Source organism: Protopterus annectens, chromosome 5.part1 (assembly GCF_019279795.1).
Source record: "Protopterus annectens isolate FY-2018-M chromosome 5.part1, PAN1.0, whole genome shotgun sequence".
Taxonomy (NCBI): Eukaryota; Metazoa; Chordata; order Ceratodontiformes; family Protopteridae; genus Protopterus; species Protopterus annectens.
The window spans coordinates 397,292,817-397,314,979 of record NC_056736.1 but is presented as its reverse complement, the minus strand read 5'-3'; the positions used below and the strand labels follow the sequence as shown (position 1 = coordinate 397,314,979).

The following is a 22,163-nucleotide window of genomic DNA, read 5'->3' as shown; positions in this document are numbered from 1 at the left end:
TAAAATTGGCCAGCTAGGAGCAGCATAGTATGAAGTGGTAAGAAAGACCTCTCAGTTCTAGGAATGTTCTCAAGAGATAGGAACTGAGGGAGAAAAAAAAAGAGAAAGGAGATGATAAAAACAAAGAAGGGAAGTAAGGTGGGAAGGAATACTGCAACAGTCATCAGTAGGACCTCTACTGTTATGTTCTTACCCATCTCAACTACGTCCTGAATGAAATTGCTGTTGCAGTATTCTTGACATATGGGTGATTTCCAAAGCTAAAGGTAAAGTAGGGAAGGCTGGTCAGAAGGTAGTAAAACTGTCAAAGAGGACAGATAGAATTGACCTAACAAAAATAGCTCTGGATTTTGACAATGCATCTATCCAGTAGTGTAAAGTGTGCAGAGATGACCAGGTGGCAGCCGAAAGAATGAACCTGGCATCCACTCCTTTGTAGAAAGCTCTGGAGGCTGCTACTGCTCTGGTAATATGAGTTTAAGGACATTAGGGTAAGGACATGCCATGTATGGAGCAACAAAATGAGATGGCCTTACAGATCTGGCTTGCAATGGTTTGCTTTGATAAATTTGGCCTAGTTTAGCTTCCAAGAAAGTAACATATAGTTGATTAGATTTTCAAATGGATTTTGTTTTGTTTTGTCCAAACAGAATCTTAGCTGCCTGTGAATGCCCAGAGAATACAACCCCTCAATTCTGTAGGTTGGGAAAGAAGGAAGGTAGGCTTATGGCTTGATTGACGGACAGCTCATTCACTACCTTAGGCATAATTGAAGGATTAGTCCTGAGGGTCACCTTCTCTACATCAAAAATAAGAAACGGGGGAACTGCCATGAGTACCTGAGGCTCCAAAACTATCCTAGCTGAGGTGAGGACCAGAAGAAGGATAGTTTTTCAGGTACAGAATTTGAGGTTTGCTGACGCTACAGGTTCAAAAAAAGGTAAGTTGAGCATCTCCAGCACAAAGATGAGGTCCCACAAAGGGATAATGAGCTTTCTAGGTGGTCTCAGATGCAGTGCCCCTTTAAGAAATAGCATGACCTCAGACCTGGACAAAAGTAGGGGAGTGAGAGGCATGCAAACAGAGATGGCTGACAGGTGGGCTTTGATGGAAGATTAGGCCAGATCTGTATCTAATAACTCACACAGACATTTCAGAATGGAAGGCACCTCTGATTGGTTAGGGTCCTGTCCATTTCTTTGGCACCAATGCTTCCACTTTGCTCTGTAAGATTTTTCAAGTTGTGAGTCTCATGGCTTCTTGGAGAACCTTAATGATATTCTCAAAAATGATGCCTGTAAGGAATCAGAACCCTATTTTCCACAGACTTAGGTTTAGGAATGACAGACTGGCATGATGTAGTAACCCTTTCAGTTGAGTGATGAGATCTGCTTTTTGGGCAGTTTGTAGTACTTGCCCCTGGCTAGAAGGAAAACGAAGAGGGAACCAGTGCTGCCTTGGGCAGAATCGAATCAATAACTAAAGTTTTGGTTGTTCTTTTTGGTCTTTAAAAGAACTTCTGGGATAATGGGTAGTAGAGGGAAGGCACAGAAGAACTTTTCTGTCTGCTATAAGAAGAAAGTATCAGTCCAGCAAGCTAAGGGGCCAGGGTCACTGATGCAAAGCAGTAGAGGCTGCTTGTTGCTCTTTGAAGCAAACAGATCTATCTAAGGGGGTCCCACAATGGTGGAGGATGCCCAGGAAAACTTGTCTGTTAAGTGTCCATTCATGAGGGTCCTCAAAAGACATGGTTAAAGAGCCTACTAGCACACTGTCTTGTGATGGGATGTATTTGGCTGTGAACGACATGTTTTTCTGGGTAGCAAGGTCCTATGCTTCCTGAGCCATTCTGCACAATCGGTAAGATCTGGTCCCTCCTTGCCTGTTTATGTTCCACATTAGAGTCGGGTTCTCTGTGAAAACTCACAGGGTACCCGATTTCCAAAGGTGTGAAAAGATCAGATCAGCATGGATAAGTGCCCCCATTTCTTTCATGTTGATGTATTCTTTTATTAATGAAAAGAATACCCTCGCAAATATGGGGCCTATAAACCTCAAACTCAATTCAAAAATGAGAGGGCCAGCACAAACTGTGGAAAAATGACAATTTATTGGTTCATAGGCTCAAAGGCACAGAAGTCAAAAACACCAACACATAAGGGGTAGGGGTTGATAAAAAGCCCCAAGCCCCACAAAACAACTGGTTTTGGCTTTATCAGCCTTTCTCACTGTGTGCACAAAGCCAATACACTTAACTGTATATAGCAACAGCTATATACCCAACTTAATTATCATACATACATCCCCATTGGTTGATTACAAATGCACACACTGAGGAAGGCTGATAAAGCCGAAACTTGTTTGCTTTTTGGGGCTTTTTATTACCCCCTACCCTTTATGTGTCGGTGTGTTTGACTTCTGTGCCTTTGACCCTATGAACCAATAAATTGTCATTTTTTCCACACTTTGTGCTGGCCCTCTCTTTTTTGAATTATATTATTTTATTAACCGTGGCTGCCACTTGCCATGCACTCATTGTTTGCCTGTTCAGGTGCCCCATACCTTGTCAGAGGTGTCTGTGTGCATTTTCTTAACCGGGGCTGTTAGAATGAAGGGAAGCCCTGGGTTGAGATTCACCTGCTCCATCCACCATAACAGCTCCCATCTGAGACATAGTAAAAGAGGGATAACTGCTGCTCCGCAGTGAACAGAAGAGGCTCTGCTTTGCAATTTTTGATTGGCTTGTATGCCTGTATACGAGCCAATCAAAAATCGCAAAGCATATCTCAAGCAATCGGAACATACATTTAACCAGCCTCTACCAATCCCCATGGGTGCTGGTTAAGTGAGACTTTACTGTACATGATTTATTTGTTAACTGTATGATGGGGAGCCATTATTGTTCTTAGACCTCACTGAACTAGGGGTTCCATTCCAAAATTTTCAGGTTTAGGTCTGTTGTGATATTACTTTAGGACAGCAAGAGTGATACAAATATAATTGACTTTTACTTGCTGACTCTTACTAGTCCAGTGTACTATAGTAACATATTAAAGTGCTCTGAGCACTGCAATATGCTAACAAACAATTCTGTGTTTATAATGAATCTTACATTGTACATTTAAGCATCAAGACTGCATGCAGTCTTCTATGTTCTACTTATTTAGTATGTCACACCTTGGCTATATACTGTACATGCAGTCTTTTTCAAGTGTCTTAAACATCCGTATTTCTTTACCTTTCTTATTTGTTACTGTCTTTGCCATTGTGGCCTGGGTCATGTTTGCAATGGGTCCCTGAGCCAGTTCACTTCCCTATTTAATGAAGTATAAATAAATAAGGGTTTGTTTTTGTCTGTTTTTTCTCCAGGCAAAGTTTTTAGATTGATGAATTAAAACACAGAAGTAATGAACGTGTCTTTACAGAGAATATTTACCTTACCTACCTTCATAAGTACTCAGCCAGCTACTAAGGGTTATTACATGCCAACAGGACACTCTTTCTTACAGAAATAGGAATATAACATTTACCTCATGAAAAATCAATTTGCATGTAGACCAAGAAGCAATGGTTAGAACCAAATATAAAATAAATGAATGATTCAACACTAGGAAAGAAGTGTAACAAGTCTGTATACTGCCACTCAACTTAATTAATTTATACTCCAACTACATCATACAAAATGCTGGGTTAGACAAATCAGGTGCTGGAATGCTCAGATATGCAGACGATACCACTATGATGGCTGAAAGTAAAGAGGAGTTGAATAGCCTGTTGAAAGTGAAAGAGAAAAGAGCAAAAAATAGTCCACTGCTCAACATTAAAAATTAAGGCCATCTCAACCAGCGAAATCAACTCTGCAAATGAGAAAAAAATGGAAGCAATGACAGAATTTAATTTTCTTGGCTCAGAGATGGTGATGAATGCCAAGAAATTAAAAGACATTTGTTTCTTTAGATGAAAGTTATGGCAAACCTGAATATTAAAGATCAAAGACATCACATTGTCGATAAAGGTTTGTATAGTCAAAGCAATGTTTTTCCTATTAGTATGGCCAGAAATGGGGCAAATGCCCTTGGTTCAAGGTATTGAAAATCAGTTGGAAGTGCAGTAGCTACATGTTTCTGTATTGGTACAGAAAATCCCTTTGTTACAAATGCAGCTCAAAAGGTGAAGAATGAGTCTGGCTTGCTGCAGACTTTTTGTTTTCTGTTTTTTTTTTGGCTTTTTAACTCAACAGCTGAAGGGGTAGGGTATGGCACTGGGCACTAGAAGAGCCAGCTACAACTCTATATGACTATGAGAGATAGATTATAAGAAAGTCTGTGCACCAGGCAACCAGTGCATTTAAACTGGAGAAATCTTTTGAGAATTCCATGGACTGCAAGAAGGTCAAAGGAGTCAATACTTAAAGAACTAAATCAGAACTGTTAGCCTGGAATGTACTATACCAATACGAAAACTCAAATAGTTTGGCCATATAATGCAGAGACTTGATTCACTGGAGAAAGCACTGACACTGGAAAAGACTAAAGGTAAAAAAAGGAGAAAGTAGGAAAAGCTAAGATGGATATACAGTATTACTAAAGTAATTGCAAAACCTATATTGGTCCAGTAAAAGTCATTACATCACATTCTTGTTCCAGTGTCCTTGTGTTTAAAGTAATTTATATAAAGTTATAAGAATTTAAGGAAGCAGTGAAGTCCTTAAGGTGATGAGTCTAACTCTACTAAAATGACGAAACAATACTTCTAACAACAGAATACTAGTATGTTATTTACATATAAAATCTATCATGTAAATCAACCTAATTTTCTTATCTTGTTATGTTATTGTATATCTTAAGGGCATTGTGTAGTTGCTGTTTTTTTATTTCAGTATAAAAAAGCTACATAAATAATCTTACAAAAAACAGAATAATAAAATATTGAAAGTCAATAAAAATATTCAGTTATTTACAAAAGCTATGTAAGCTTTTGGACTTCAATGCAGTTAGTATGAATGGATTTTCCTAGGTCTAAAAATAAACAGATTCTTAAAATGGCATGATAACCACAGATATGGTGAACATTCAACACAACAATGCTACAGCAACTTGTTTCATTGTGTGTTAATTATTTCAAGTTTCATTATACAGAACACCTCTGTAATTATAAAACATCCTGTTACAATCCAAAGTTAAATAATTTCTTCTCTTTATTCCCACATACATATATTACTGTCTGTAACCACATCAAGTGAATGTGTGGTATCCTTACTCTGTAACTTACACAGTCATAGTCAGGATCATATTCATAAATAACTTCATCACGGTCTTCATATTCTGGCTCCCTTGCTCTTGATGGAGGCTACAAACAAACAGACAAAACACATTAAAAGCAAAACTCTATAAGTGACAGCAGTATGAATGAATGCAATTCAAAAGTAAAATACATTAGGTGTAAGAGTTTGCTAACATTCTAAAAATACATTAAATGCTACAAATTATTACCTGTAAAGTAAATGAGAATTCAAGCTTTAAAAACATTGATCCTCTTATATACATGTTAAACTCTAGTAAAACATAAACAACAAACTATGCTTGTAGTACTTGTGCATTAGGTAAGGAATGAGAAATGACAAAATATGGGTTATTCTCTGATAACAGCATGACCCTGGTGCATAATAAGGCATAAGATATTTTGCAAAAGTTTGCACCGAGGACCAAGTTACTGCTTCAAGAATACTTCTAGAATCCAACTCTTTCCAAAAGGCAAAAGAAGAAGCCAAGGCCCTGGTAGAGTAAGCCTTGACTCTGCCTGGAACAGTTTTGTTGTGGGAGAAATAACAAAAATAATAGCATGAGACAACCATTTGGAAACTTTTAGTTATGTACTTACCATAACTTTGGATGTATGGGATCCATCTCACCTACATTCATAACAGATGGGTTCGGAGCCGATCCGTCGGCTCCGACTTGGCCACTAATATATTAGAACGAAGTCTCTCATTGGCTGGGCTACCCCTTATCCCACAATGCACCACACCTGCTTCCCCAGATCTTGTTTGTTCGCTTTATACATTCATACAGATACAGAAAACATATACCAATAACTGTAACCAACTAGAGACCTTCCATAGGAGAGGTTATCAAGATCTATATTTCCTCCAAATCCAAAAGGTAGGGGGAAGGAGGGTGGGTATGTATGAATGTAGGCGAGATGGATCCCATACATCCAAAGTTATGGTAAGTACATAACTAAAAGATGTAATGGGATCCTATCTCGCCACATTCATAACAGATGGGGCAGCATCCCTAGCACCTAAAAACCCCGGGTGGCTCATTGGAACACACTCCTGAGAACTGCGGAACCAAATGAAGCTTTGCCTCGGGAAGCCACATCAAGCTTGTAATGAGAAATGAAGGTGTGCGGAGAAGACCAAGTAGCAGCCGCACAAATATCATCTATTGAAACTTTGGAATGAAAAGCTACAGAGGTGGCCATAGCTCTAGTAGAATGAGCTTTGATTGGGAAAGGCAACTCCTTGCCTGAGTGGGAATAAATAAAAGAGATACAATCCTTAATCCATTTAGCAATGGTGGCTTTGGCAACTGGAAGACCCAACCTATTCTCTGCAAAGGACACAAACAGTTGGTCAGATTTTCTAGTCTGAGTGGTCCTAGCCAATTAAAAACGTAGTTGCCTGTGAACATCCAACTGGTGAAAGGTATATTCTGCTCTAGTAGAAAAATTTGGGAAGAAAACTGGAAGCTCCAAAGATTGCTGGATGCACAAAGGGGATGCTACTTTAGGCAAAAAGGATGGATTCAATCTAAGGGAAACTCTGTCTTTGTGAAAGATCAAATACGGAGGGGAAGAACAGAGAGCCTGAAGCTCTGAGACACGCTTAGCAGAAGTAATAGCCACTAGAAAAGCCGTTTTCCACGATAGGAATTTGATATCACAAGTGGCTACCGGCTCAAAGGGATGGGCAGTTAAGGAGGCCAGAACCAAATTTAAGTCCCAAGGGGGCACGGGATGAGCCACAGGAGGCCTGAGGAGCCAGGCTCCCCTAAGAAAAGAATTGCAAAGTCTGTTAGCCATTAAAGAGGGATCTACAGCAACATGAAAATTAGATATAGCCGCCAGTTGAACTTTAAATGTGGAGACTGAAGAGCCAGAATGAAATAAGGAAGCCAGAAATTCCAAGACCTGCGGAACTGAGGCTGTAAGAGGATCAACGCCTCGCTGTTGTGACCAATAAACAAATCTTTTTCATTTGCTGGAATACAGCATAACGGTAGACGGCTTGTGGGAAGAAGACAAGATGTGCATTACTTCCGAAGAAAAAGAAAGATCTCTAACTAAGGATGGAAGTGGAGTAACCAAGCAGCCAGTCGCAGCGACCGGAGGGATGGATGAGGGAGTCCCAATGGATTGGATAACAGGTCCGGTACTGGGTCCAGAATCCAAGGGCCCTGTGCCGCATACTTCTGAAGAAACAGGAACCAAACCTGACGGGGCCAATGTGGGGCGACCAAAATCATGTCGCACCCGACATGGAGAGCCTTCTGAATCACCCTCGGGAGAAGGGGAATCGGAGGGAAGGCATAAAGTAAACCCGGGGGCCAAGTGTGGGCTAGAGCGTCCCTTGGAGACTGCCCCTGAGAGGGTGTCAGAGTGAAGAACTGTCTGCACTTCGCATTGTTGGGGCTGGCGAACAAGTCGCAACAAGGGAGACCCCATTTGGCGAAGATCAACGCAGCCACTCTGTTGTTGAGGGACCACTCGTGGGGCAACAGGAGAGTCCTGCTGAGCCTGTCTGCAATCATATTGGCTTTCCCCGGAATGTGTGTGGCTACTAAGAAACGTTGAGAGGCTATGTCCCAGTGCCATACTCTCATGGCCTCCCTGCAAAGGGGGTAGGACCTGGTTCCGCCCTGCTTGTTTATGTGCCAAACTACCGACATGTTGTCAGACAGAATCGCAATAGTACCTTGGGGGAGAGCATGATGAAGTGCTTGTAAAACCAGAAGCACTGCTCTCATTTCCAGGACATTGATGTGAAGGTACGCTTCGCAATCCTGCCAAGTGCCTTGGACAGTCCTGTCCAGATAATGACCCCCCCACCCTATCTGGGAGGCGTCCGTGTTCACTGTGGCAACAGGAGGCTGAAGAGCGAAAGGACGCCCCCAGTCCAGGTTGGACCGACATAGCCACCAACGGAGATCTTGACAACAACTGTCCGTAATCAGAATTTGGTGATCCAAGGGAAGTTCTTGGTATGACCACTGAACCGATAACAGCCATTGCAGCACTCGCATGTGCAGTCTGGCCAACGGTACTAGAAGGATGGCTGCAGCCATCGTACCCAATAACTGAAGAATTTGCCTGGCAGGAACTCGAGATTTGGGTAACAAAATTTGGACCTGAGATTGTAGAACCTGAATTCTCTCTGATGGCAAAAATGCTCGCATACATTTTGTGTCTAACTCTGCGCCTATAAAGGTGATACGCTGAGATGGCCACAGCACAGATTTTTTCCAATTGAAAGAGATTCCTAGCGAGAGACCCAAAGTTACTGTGGCCCTCAACGCTCGAATCAGTAGATGCTTGGAGGTGGCAGTGAGGAGCCAGTCGTCGAGATAAGGAAACACTTGGAATCCGAGACTTCTCAAGTGAGCTGTCACTACTGCCAGACATTTGGTAAACACCCTGGGGGCTGTGGTGAGACCAAAGGGCAGTGCACGAAACTGGAAATGACTGGTTCCTAGGCGGAAGCGCAGATGACTCCTGGACTCCTGACGTATCAATATGTGATAGTAAGCGTCCTTGAGGTCTATGGAGCACATCCAGACATCCTTCTCCAATAACGGGAGAATGGACTGAAGGGTGACCATCCGAACTTGGACTTCTTCACAAACGATTCAAAAGGCTGAGGTCCAAAATGGGCCTTACGCCCCTGTCTTTTGGCACCAAAAATAACCTTGAGTAAGTTCCTGATCCGATCTGGTCGGCGGAGACGGGCTGGATGACCCCTTTTTTTTAGCAGCTTTGAAACTTCTACGGCTGCCAGATCCCGTTGACTGGGTGGCACGTCCGGGATTTTCCTTGTAGGAGGAGGGGGCTTGAAAAAGGGGATGAGGTAACCTCCGGTTACAATGCGAAGCACCCACTGATCCTTGGTTATTGATTCCCAAGCCTGTGGGTGTTTCGCAAAACGACCCCCGACTGGCTCCGGAGAAGCGCAGCCGGGCCATATCCTAGGGACGTTGAGGATAGGAGGAACCATGAAAGGATTCGCGGTCTCCAGAGTTACGGGGGCCTCTGCCACCTCTAGGACGGCGTCTTCCTGAGTCCCCCCCCGCCTCTGGAGGGGGGATCACTCGGTGGAGTAGAGAAGAACTTTTGGGATTTTCTGAACCACATTTTCCCTCCTCTCTGGGCCTTGGGATAAGGTCTAGAGGGAGCGGAAAAACGGGCCCCAACGGCAGTCAAGGTCTTGCCCTCCTGCTCGCACCGAGTAAGAGTGTCCTTCACCTTGGGTCCAAACAAAGAAGACCCATCAAAGGCGTCGTGAAGGAAAACTTAAAGGCCTCCGCGAATGTACACAAGCGTAACCAGGCCTGTCTCCTAAGAGCCACTCCTGTGCCCGCTGCTCTACTCGCCCCTTCGACCGCATAGGAGATGAGCCTCATGGACGAGTTGACAATAGAGGTCAGGGTAGACATCTGGGCGCCTACAGTCTGAGCCAACGCCTCAGGAAGGTTACCCGCAAGGGACTCTCCTAACTCCTTGAGGAGGTCCCTTTGGAGCCTTGTAAAATGACAAAGATAGTTCAGCGACCGCATGGTAAAGGTCGCTGAAGAAAGGGTACGCTTCCCGTACCTATCCATGCTCCTAGAATCCTTATTAGGAGGATGAATAGACGTTGAAGCCTCTGCCACGTCCTGCTGAGTGGCAGATGCCACCACCATAGCATCAACTGCAACACCTTTAGTGAGGAATTACTTCTGGGGAGGAGCTGAAAGAAACTTATTGGGCCTGGTGGGCACCGGTTCTGCTGTGTCAGGATGCTCCCACACCCTTCAAGAGATTAAGTCCAATAATTCGTCGAAGGGTGGAGACACCCAGGAGGAGGAGGGCTGGGCCCCAAAGGCCTTGAGGAAAACTGACTCCTCAGCGGAAGGGGCTTTGGATTGCCAATCACCTCTCTGTCTCAAGATCTCAAGGATATCAGAGAAAGAGATGTCATCCGAGGACGATTTAGGGGATTCTTCTGCATCCTCGAGGTCAGTATCTGAAGTGACGGATTCATCCTGGGAATCGACGTGCTTCCTCTTACACCGTTTCTTCCTTGGGGGTTCATCCGAAGCAGATTCAGAAGAACCCCCGGGAAGAAGGGAACCCTCCAAGGGGGTATCCTCAGGCCCCAGGGCCCCACTGTCGTGGGAAAGAATGTCTTCAGAGGCACCAGTACCCAGAACTTGGGATGGTGGGGTAGAAACCTGCTGGACCTCCAGACTCTGCAGAGGGCACTTGCTGAGAGACCACGGAGGTACCCGGAATGCCTGCGGCAGATGCTCCAAGGGGAAGACTGGGCATCGAAGAGGCGAGCTCTACAGTGTTGCCCTCGGCCCCCACCGAGGAGGACCCGGTACCAAACCCTGACACCGAGGACAGGGTAGGAATAAAAGTCGGAGCAGAGGAACTCCGAGGGGGTCCCAGCTCCGACTGGACAATTCCGCTCCGATCCACCCGCACCAACTCCAACGGTTCCAAGGGGGTTGGAGGAGGAATCAAATGTATGGGATGTGGAGTGGGCTCCGAAGCCGCATGGGCTGGAGCATCATTTTGGTAAAAACTGGGGACTGGAACAGCCTCTGGATAACCCTATTCAAATCCGAATCAGATAGCCTAGAGGATTTGGAGGAAACAGATTGGGGCCGAGAAGACATCTGCCTCGGCTCCGATAAGGCAGGAGATCGGCTCCGAAAAGGTTCCAACACTGTCGGAGCCGAAACCGGAACCGGCTGCAACAGTGTCGGCGCCAAAGGCAACTTCGGAGCCGAGGGGGAAGAGTCTGAGCCGAAAACCTCCATCGGCTCCGAGATCAATGGAGCCGAGGCAGGCGAATGGCCTCTCGATGCACTAACCTGCGGCTCCGAAACCAATGGAGCCGAGGAAAGAAGCACAGAGGCAGACTCTCCAGCCATCGGCTCCGAAGCCAATGGAGCCGAGGAAGAAGTCGAGCCTTGTTTCTTAGTTGTCGGATCCGACGGACTGGTCGGAGCCGACAATCTATGCTTTTTAGACGCCGGGCCCGACGGACTGGTCGGAGCCGACGATCTCTTCTTTTTGGAAGCTGGAGAAGAAGCCAAAGCTTCTTCAAAAGAAGGCTTAACCAGACCCCTGAGAATCAATTTATTTTTCCTCTCCTGGAGAACCCTGGAGGAGAAAGCGTGACATACACTACAAGAATCCTGTAAATGTTTAGGGCCTAGGCAGTACACACAGATAGCATGGCTGTCTGTAATAGACATCTTATAATTACATTTAGTACATTTCTTAAAACCTGACTTTTGCTCCTTAGACATTTTGACAGAAAGCACAGGTGACTAGCAATAACACAAAGGTAGTTAGTGAAGTATGGGCTAAAATCCTCTAACTTAAACTGGCTTAGCCCTCCACAACAGTGAAACAAACAGAAAAGGAACTATGTGGGCTAAAGCCCTTAACTAACTCTGTCACACCACAACAGGAAAAAAAAATAGCTGTATATCCAATAAGGAAACAACCTAGTAAGTTAAACGCGCCTTGCCCAGTCCACAAGAAGCGCGAGAAACAATAAAATTTAATTTTTCTCAAACTAACTACAAACACTCACAAAGCTGTTAAAACAGCTGTTTAGTCAGATTCCTGACAGAAACCCTAAACAAAAAAGACCAAAAGGTCAAGAAAATGACTTAGCTCCAGCCAAGTTGAGACCACGTCCGTCTTGAAAAGTGGCAAACGAGATCTGGGGAAGCAGGTGTGGTGCATTGTGGGATAAGGGGTATCAGCCAATGAGAGACTTCGTTCTAATATATTAGTGGCCGAGTCGGAGCTGACTCATCGGCTCCGAACCCATCTGTTATGAATGTGGCGAGATAAGATCCCATTACATCAGTTTGTTTTCACAATAACGAGTTCTAATTTAGAATGCTGACTATCAATCAAGCTGTGTCAAATGTCACTGGAACAGCCTGGGAGTGAATTAGAATAAGTATCTGGGGAATAGCACAGATGAAGCTGAATTAAAAGGTAAGTTCTTTTATTTTTATTCTAGAAACATTTTGTAATCAAACCTGTGAACACAGCTATTTACTGGATCGCATGGATCGCATGCATGTGAGCAAAGAGAGTCAGATAATCACATAAACAGACATTAATTCCTTTGTTGTATTTATTATTTGTTACATTTTGACTTTAGGGTCGGCATTTTATTTTTTTCCAAACATCTTTATTACATTTTCACATATGACACAGGCAATCTTACATTTATATAAATGAAAAACATACAAAATAATACCACTTTAGTTGAAAGCAGTTTACATCACAGACACAATTGAAACAACTGTAGTTGCAAACATTATACACCACTTCATCCAGTCATTGTCAGTTAAGCATTATATGGCTCATTCAAATCCTGCCTCCTAAATCTCATTCCTGCTCTGCATAAATTGTTCCCACAATTCCCATTTTTCCTATGTAGTTTGCTCCTTCTGTTTTCTAAAGATCCCAATTCCAGTTGTTTTATCTCTGTTACTATATTCACTACTTCTAGTAAAGTTGGTCTAGAGTTTGATTTCCATTTTTTAGTAATTGCATTTTGGCAGCCACCATAATTAGACTCAGCAAGGCTTTACTACGTCTAGGCAATTCTGATTCTGTAGCATAACTCAAAAAAATCATCCCCCCAGTCATCCAATCTGCTCACCCAGCATCTCCGACAGACAGGTCTGCAGAGAATCCCTAAAGTCTGCCAGCTCATTACACTCCCAAAAAATATGTTCCCAGCTACCTCTTTCCTGCCCATCAGACCTCCAACATTTGCTATCCACCTGCAGAAAAATTCTTTGTGGAGTCTGCTTGGGGTATAAAAATACCAATGCAAATACTTCCAGGCAAAGATCCTAAAGCTTCTAGACTTTGTTGCATATTTGGGAGATATACATACATCCCCCCATTGTCTCTTTGTGAATTGCTTATCCAGTCTCTTCTCCCAATCCTTTCTAAGCTCCTCTGAATGATTCGTATAATTATCATGCAATATTTTATATACTTTACTAACTATTCCTTTTCTAACGGCAGATTCTGTTCTAGATTCTATTAAAAAGTCTACTAGAGCAGGACTTTTGTTTAGGATTCTCCTATTTCTTTCTCTTTGCCTATACTCTGATATCAATCCTTGATAGGCGAAGGTAATCACTTAACCTGCAGTTCAAATACATTTTTGGCCTCTTCCCATTCTATTACCTTTCCCTTTCTAGTTATTTGCTTCAGGTCATCCTGTGGAGTTAGTATGTTCTACCCGTGCTGTATGTCTTTGTTTTTATTTTTTTGGGACTCCACATGTTGGTTGACTGGCTTCACACATATGCATGTATACTATATTTACTAAGAAAAACTTGCTGCTGGAAGCCACAGTCCAAAACCAAGCCGTAAAAATTTCAGGTGTTGCTCAAGAAGTGCAGTACAATCCAGTAAAAGTGTAAAACACAGGTTCAATCCAAGAAATACAATACAATCCAGTAAGCATATAAGTGCTTTCATTTTAAACCCTTTAAAACTTCAGGTATCTGATGAAGTTTTAAAGGGTTTAAAACGAAAGCGCTTATATGCTTACTGGATTGTATTGCATTTCTTGGATTAAACCTGTGTTTTACACTTTTACTGGATTGTACTGCACTTCTTGAGCAACACCTGAAGTTTTTATGGCTTGGTTTTGGACTGTTTGACTTCCAGCTGCAAGTATTTCTTAGTTGATGAAAAGATAAAGTGAACAAGCTCTAGCCTAGGGAGTACGCCTTCACCATATGAAAATGAAAAGCCACAATAAGGCTACTCACTCCACGTGGTAGCTAGCTCCAAGATGGTCAGTTTAACAGGTATTATATATCTCCTTTCTTGTAGTTGCTGGTATGCAAGCGCTACATATGTATCCCAGTTCCTTCCTTAAATAAAAACAATTTTTTAACTCTGTTCAGTTAAACACGACAAATTGCCTACTTCAAAGTACTGGTTCAAACACTAATAACACTTTCCTCGGAGCAAATTTTTTGTTATAGTAACTTGGCTGAATATGATAAGAAATGACTCATACATTGGAAGTCACTTCCAGCTACCTTTCTTCCTTGAGTGCAAAACAAGAAGTTATGTACTCACCATAATGTTCAATGTATGCAGTCCATCTCATCTCACATTCTTACCCGTGGGTTTGGAGCCGAATATCAGCTCCGACTCGGCCAAACTTTTCTAGCTCGAAGTCTTCTATTGGCTGGGCTAAGCAGGTATCCCATGGTGCACTGCTCCATATCCCCAGATCTAGTTTGCTGCTATACTCATTCATACCCCATGCATACACAACATCCAGGTAAAAAGAATAAGCTAAAAGTAAAGGGAACTCTGTAGATAGAAACCTAACCTTCAGATCCTCCAGGAAAGGGGAAGGTGGGAGGGTAAGTAAGAATGTGAGGCGAGATGGACTACATACATCGAACGTTATGGTGAGTACATAACTTCTTGATGTTATGTAGTCCTATCTCGCCTACATTCTTACCCGTGGGACAGCGTCCCTAGCACCTACATCCTGGGTGGCTCATAGGAAAATACTCCTGAGTACTGTGGAACCAAAGGACGACCTGCCCCTAGATACCACGTCCAATTTATAATGAGAAACAAATGTGTGAGGAGAAGCCCAAGTAGCTGCAGCACATGTATCATCCATTGACAATCTGGCTTGATAGGCTGCAGATGTAGAAACAGCCCTGAGTAGAGTGAGCCTTGACCGGAAACGGCAGATCTTTTCCTCCTGTGTGGTAGGTGAAAGAGATGCAACTAGATATCCATCTGGATAGGGTGATTTTGGAGACAGGGGACCCAATTTTGTTTTCCAAAAAGGAGACAAAAAGTTGATCAGACTTCCAGATATCTTTTGTTCGGTGTAGATAGAAATGTAACTGTCTGTGTACATCCAACTGATGAAATTTAAATTCTGCCCTGTTTGAAAAATGAGGAAAGAATACAGGCAACTCAATAGATTGATTAATATTAGATACGGAAGCCACTTTAGGAAGGAAAGAAGGGCTTGGTCTAAGAGAAACCCTGTCCTTATGGAAGATTAAGTAAGGAGGTTTGATAGAAAGGGCTTGAATTTCTGAAACTCGCCTTGCTGAAGTGATTGCTGTTAAGAAGGCTGTTTTCCAGGTCAAGAATTTCAAGTCACGGGTAGCTGCAGGCTCGAAAGGTGATGAAGTAAGGGCTTGTAGAAAAAATTGAGATCCCAGGGCATGATAGGTTCGGAGCCGGAGGACGGAGTAACAGAGTACCCTTCAAGAAAGCCTTGTAGAGTCTATGAGCCATGAGACTAGGCTCATTAGCAACATGAAAATTAGAGATCGCTGCCAATTGAACTTTTATGGTAGCTGATGTGGAACCCTGATGGAAAAGCATACACAAAAACTCCAAGACTGAAGCAACTGGAGCTGTGTAAGGATCAATTCCTTGGGTATGCGCCCAAATAGAAAACCTCTTCCATTTGCTAGAATAAATCTTCCTAGTAGATGGCTTATGAGAGGAAGATAAAATGTGAACTACTTCCAGTGAAAAATTATGAAGCCTAACTAACGATGAAAGTAGAGTAGCCAGGCTGTCAACCAGAGGGTCATCAGAGAGGGGTGGAACTGTCCCGACATGTGTGTCAGTAAATCTGGTTGAGAGTCCAGAATCCAAGGAGTGTCCACAATGTACGGTTGGAGAAAGGGGAACCAGACTTGACGAGGCCAGTGTGGAGCAATCAAAATCATTCTGCTTCCCACGGATTGCACTTTCTGAATCACTTTTGACAGCAAGGGAAAGCATAAAGCAGACCGGAGGGCCAATCATGAACTAGAGCGTCCCTGGGTGACTCCCCCTGTCGGAGGATCAGCGTGAAGTAGCTGCTGCATTTGGCATTGAGGGGGCTGGCAAAAAGGTCGCAGCAAGGCTGACCCCATCTGCTGAAGATTCGTTCTGCAACTAGACGATTCAGGGACCACTCGTAAGGCATCAGAATAGCTCTGCTTAGCCTGTCTGCAATCACGTTGGACTTCCCAGGAATGTGCGTTACCACCAGAAACCGTTGGGAAAACACTGCCCACTGCCACACTCGCATGGCCTCTCTGCACAGGGGGTAAGACCTGGTTCCCCTTTGCTTGTTTAGATACCACACTACTGACATGTTGTCCGAGTGTACTGCAAACGTTCCTAGAGGAAGAAAGCTCTGAAGTGCCTGCAACACAAGTAGCACTGCTCTCATCTCTAGAACATTGATATGTAGATGTATCTCGTGATCTTGCCACGTGCCTTGGACTGTCCTGTCAAGATAATGCCCTCCCCACCCCATCTGGGGGGCATCCGTGGTCACTGTTGCAACCGGGATGGGTGGAACGAATGGCCTTCCCCTGTCCAAATTGTTGGTGAAAAGCCACCAAATGAGATTCTGTTTGCATCTGTCCTTGAGCAAAATGGGGTGAGAAAGTGGAAACTTTTGGAGAGACCATTGAGCAAAGAGGAGCCATTGAAGAAGTCTCATGTGCAATCTCGCTAGAGGGACCAACATAATTGTTGCTGCCATGGTCCCCAGGAGTTGAAGAACCCATCTTGCCTTTGCTTTCCTCAGGGGCATCAGGGTGTGCATCTGTTGTTGCAAGACTGATCCTTTCCTGCAGTAAAAATGCTCGCATTCGAATGGTGTCTAATTCTGCGCCTATAAAGGTGACATGCTGCGAGGGCAACAAAGCAGATTTTTCCCAATTTAGTATTATGCCCAACTGTTGACATAGAGTGATGGTAGCGTCCCTGGTTTGGACTAGTTGATGCCTGGTGGGGGCGGTAAGGAGCCAGTCATTCAGATACGGAAACACTTGGAATCCCTGACGTCTCAAGTGAGCAGTCACCACCGCCATACACTTGGTGAAAACCCTGGGGGCTGTGGTGAGACCAAAGGGCAGGGCTCGAAACTGGAAATGACTGGCTCCCAGCCGGAAGCGTAGGTGACTCCCGGATGCCCTGTCCATTTTGACATGCTAGTAAGCATCCTTTAGGTCGATGGAGCACATCCATACCTCCTCTCCCAACAATGGGAGAATCGATTGAAGTGTGACCATATGGAACTTGGACTTCTGTACATAGTTGTTCAGTCGGCTAATATCTAATATGCGTCTCAGGTCCCCTGTTCTTTTCGGCACCAAAAAGAATCTTGAGTAAGTCCCTAATCCGATTTGGTCTGAGGGGACACACTGGATGGCTCCTTTTTTTAGCAGCTTTGAAACCTCTGAGGCTGCTTGATCCCTTTGACTGGGTGGAACGTCTGGGATTTTTCTGAATGAAGGGGGGGTCTGATGTAAATGGAATGAAATAACCTCCAGAAATTATTTGTAATACCCATCGGTCCTGAGTGATGCTTTTCCAGGCTTCGGGATATAACAAAATTCGACCCCCGACTGGCTCCGGATAAGCACAGCCGGGCACTCCCTCAGGAAAGAGAGTAGGGAGAGCCACGAAAGGAATCGCGGTCTCCCGAATTGCGGGGCCCCCTCTGCCTCTAGGGCGGCGTCTCCCTGAATAACCTCCCCCTCCCCTGCCTCTGGAGGGGGACTCACCTTGTGCGGCAGGAAAAAACCTCTGTGATTTTTTGAACCACATCTTCCCACCCCACTGGGCCTTGGGGTAAGACCTAGAGGGAAGGGAAAAATGGACCCCTACGGCAAACAGGGTCTTTCCCTCTTGCTCGCACCTGCACCTGGTGAGGGTGTCTTTCACTTTGGTTCCGAACAAAGAAGAACCATCAAAGGGGGTGTCAGTGAAGGAAAACTTGAAGGCCTCCGCAAAGTGACAAAGGCGCAGCCAGGCCTGCCTTCTAAGGGCGACTCCTGAGCTTGCTGCCCTACTTGCTCCCTCGGCTGCAAACGAATGGAGGAGTTGACGATGGAATTGTGGGTAGACACCTGGGTGTTAACCGTCTGGGCCACCGCCTCAGGGACGTTACCCGCAAGAGTATCTCCTAACTCCTTGAGGAGATCTCTCTGGAGCCGAGTGAAATGAGACAGATAGTTCAGCGACCATAAGGTAAAGGTTGCTGACGAGAGGATACGCTTCCCCGTACTGGTCCATGGTCCTAGACTCCTTGTTAGGAGGATGGACGGAGGAAGAGGTCTCTGCTACTTCCTTCTGAGTGGCCGCCGCCACCACCATGGCATCTACAGGGACTCCTTTGGACAGAAACTCCTTACCCTGGGGAGCAGAAAGAAACTTGTTGGGACTCCTGGGTACAGGCTCCACAGAATCAGGGTTTTCCCACACCCTCCGACAAATCAAATCTAGGAGCTCGTCGAAGGGTGGGGACACCCAGGAGGAGGAGGGCTGAGCACCAAAGGCCTTAAGGAAGACTGACTCCTCCTCGGAGGGGGCTTTGGATGGCCAGTCACCTCTTTGTTTCAGTATCTCCAGGATGTCGGAGAAGGAAACATCATCAGAGGATGACTTGGGGTACCCCTCAGATTCATCGAGGTCGGTATCAGAGGTGAGAGACTCATCCTGGGAGTCTATGTGCTTCCTCTTGCACATTTTCTTTCTTGGGGGCTCCTCAGGCACAAACTCTGAAGGGCCCTCAGAAAGTTGGGGACCACTCGTGGGGGTATCCCTAGGCCTCGGTGCTCTACTGTCCATGGATAGGTGGTGATCAGAGGTTCTCACCAGAGAGGTGGGGGACAGAGTGATCGACCCGCCTGATGTAGCTGACGATCTGGCCAGCACAGTCCGCATGGCCTCAAAGGCAGGCCACCCCGAGTCCGAGGACCGGCCAGCCTCGGAGAACATGACGGGAGTCAGAGTTCCCTGAGCCGAGGCACCGAGAGGGAGACTCGGAACTGAAATATGTCCAGAGATGTTCCCCTCGGGCCCGACTGAAAAATCCCAAATCCCAAGAAAGTTCAAAGAACGTATTTTACGGCATCTAAGAGACATCAACAACAAGATAGAAGTTAATGCTTTGTATCAGCATATAAAGCATAATCCAGGGCATAGCTTTAAATTTATGATATTAACTCATGTTTCAGTTACAGCACGAAGTGGAGATTTATTCAACAGAAGTGAAAAAATAGAAATGGAAAGGATTATGAACTTGCGTGTCAGTCAAAGTCCTGGCCTTAACACAGTAGTCCCCTTAAAACCAGTACTAAAAGAAAGGAGGCTTAGGGGGCGATAATATATTTCTATCATAAAACCACTAAGAAATAGGACTAAATAACATGACAGTAAAGCTATACAACCAGCTACTAAAGAACATGCGAGAATGGACTCCTCCCAAGAGGACAGAATAACCAGTGACATACTTGCAGGAACTCAGGAAGTTAAACGGATTTGGCAGTATATACAAAAAGACAGACTGGATACAAGTAGTAAGTGTAACTCATGAATAATGAAGGCAGAGAGTCTTATTTGAATATAATACCTCATTGGTTAATACCTAGAATACGCACAGTATAAAAGGAAGAGCAAAGCAGATAAATACAGGATCTGAAGAAGGTTTACAACTGAAAGCGCTTATCCGTTCCTAAGTCCATTTTTGAAAACAAGCAGCATGCTTACTTGAAGTTGGCTTGAGAACTAGGAATATTTTGGAACCTGCTCCAGAGACTTTGCAAACAGGCAGTTTGCTGATTCCAGTTGGCTTCAGAGGAAGGAAGAATTATTTATCCTTGAATTCGTTTAAGTGCACAGGCAGCACGCCGATTTGAAGTTGGTCTTAGACTTTGGAAATTCATTCCGGTGACCTTGAACACGGGATGCCTATTGGAATCAATTGGCTTTAGAAGAAGGAAGAGCTTTGGGACATGTCCCCCCCACTTTACACACAGGCTGTATGCAGGTTACAGGTTGGCTTCCAAGTAAGGAACTTTTTGCAACTTGCTCTAGTGCTTTTGCATACAGGCAATTTATTGACTTAGAACTCTGGAAGTACCTGCTCAGGAAGCGGAGCATATAGTTGTCAGTGAATGGAGGTTTTGCACTCAAGGAAGAAAGGTAGCTGGAAGTGACTTCCAGTGAATGAGTAATTTCTTATCATATTGAGCCAAGTTACTATAACAAGAAATTTGCTCCGAGGAAAGTGTTAGTGTTTGAACCAGTACTTTGAAGTAGGCAATTTGTCGTTTTTAACTGAACAGAATTAAAAAATTGTTTTTATTTAAGGAAGGACCTGGGATACATACGTAGAGCTTGCATACCAGCAACTACAAGAAAGGGGATATATAATACCAGCTAAACGGACCATCTTAGAGCTAGCTACCACATGGAGGGAGTAGCCTTATTGTGGCTTTTCAGTATTTCTTAGTTTGTGATTTTGGAACATTTTTTTATACAGTATTTAGCCTTGCCTTTAAGGCATGCCATCTCAAAGAATGTTCTCTGGACCAGCCCATTTACTAAGCTAACAGATATTCACTTCTGAAAAATACCATTAAAGTATTTTAATGAACACAAAGCAGAAGTTCATTAAACATTCAAAAATTAATTTTAGGCAGGTACTTATGAAATAAAAGTAAGAATGAACATTTGCCTATGCATATATAAAAATTAACTGCATGACTGGGCAAACCCTGTCAATGAAACATCTTTTTTTCTTTAATATTTTGTAAGAAGATTAAACAAATACAACAGTTATACATTTCTGACAATAGCTTCTAAAATCTTCATATCTTTCTGCAACTGTGAGTGCACAATGAATATGCTTAGCAAACATGATGGAACACATAGTAACTACTACTACTGCTTAGTTATTTATTAGTAATTGTTAACCATGACATTCTGTCACAGAACAACTCCTTTTCATTGAAGTTCTAAGAAGAAAAGATCCACAAGAAATGTAAAGTAACATGGTAAGGAAGGTAATGGCAAAAATTCATGTCACTAGTCTAGTTCAACAGAAACAAAAAACAAAACTCATACTTCTATTACACTGGAAAATCACTTTAGTGTAAACACTTTAGCCATTTAGTTTCTAGCATGCTAGTAGCAGCAACTGAATTCAACAAAATTACAGCTGTATAAGTAAACTTAGCGTAACAGTACATGTTGGAATGATCGCTGAAGAATGGCCTTAGCAAAGCATGCCCTAGACTTAGAGAAGAAATCTTGTTTGCAGTGCTTTGTAAAAGTGTGCATAGAGGACCAAGTTGCTGTTTATTCAATCCTTTCAAAAAGCCACAGACGAGGCCAAGGCCCTGGTAGAATAAGCCTTGATTCTGCCTGGAATTGTTTTCCTGTGGTATGTATAACAAAAAATAATAGCATGAAACAACCATTTTGAAATAGTCTGTTTTGACAATAGGCTGTCCTTTTTCACATTCATGAGAAATGAACCTATGATCAGAATTTCTGAAAGATTTTGTTCTCTCAAGACAGTATCTGAGTTGTTTGTGGACGTCCAACATATACACTATCTTTTCTCCCTCATTTTTAGGTTCTGGAAAGAAGAGAGGAAGATGGATAGCTTGGTATAAAGCAAAACTAGATACCACTTTAGGCATAAATGATGCATTAGTTCTTAAGGAAATCTCTAGATAAAGGATGGCCCACTGTGACAGCTTGCAACTCAAGATACTCTTCTTGCATTGGTCATGGCAGTTAGCAAGACTATTTTCCATGTTAAGAACCTCAAGTCAAACTGATAAGTTGGTTCGAATGGAACAATAATTAGCTTTTCTAACACAAATATAAGATCATGAGGAGCAGCCACCTGCTTCTAAGAAGCTTCTTCTGTAACATCTCCTTCATAGACACTTTCACATAAGGTTGCATTGATAGAGAGAGATCCATGGGCAGACATGCTGAAATGGCCAACAAGTGAATCTTGATTAAGGAGTACAACAGGCTATATG

General features: G+C 43.7%; 1 protein-coding gene across 1 annotated transcript in view; it reads right to left on the bottom strand.

The window, feature by feature from the left end:
• The window catches only part of BEND2 (BEN domain containing 2), a 1,535,652-nt gene that overhangs the window by 1,195,998 nt on the left and 317,491 nt on the right, over window positions 1–22,163 (bottom strand). The window contains exon 5 of the mRNA XM_044073057.1: window positions 5,272–5,349. Coding sequence (XP_043928992.1) covers window positions 5,272–5,349 — 78 coding nt within the window. The remainder of the gene's footprint in view (window positions 1–5,271; window positions 5,350–22,163) is intronic.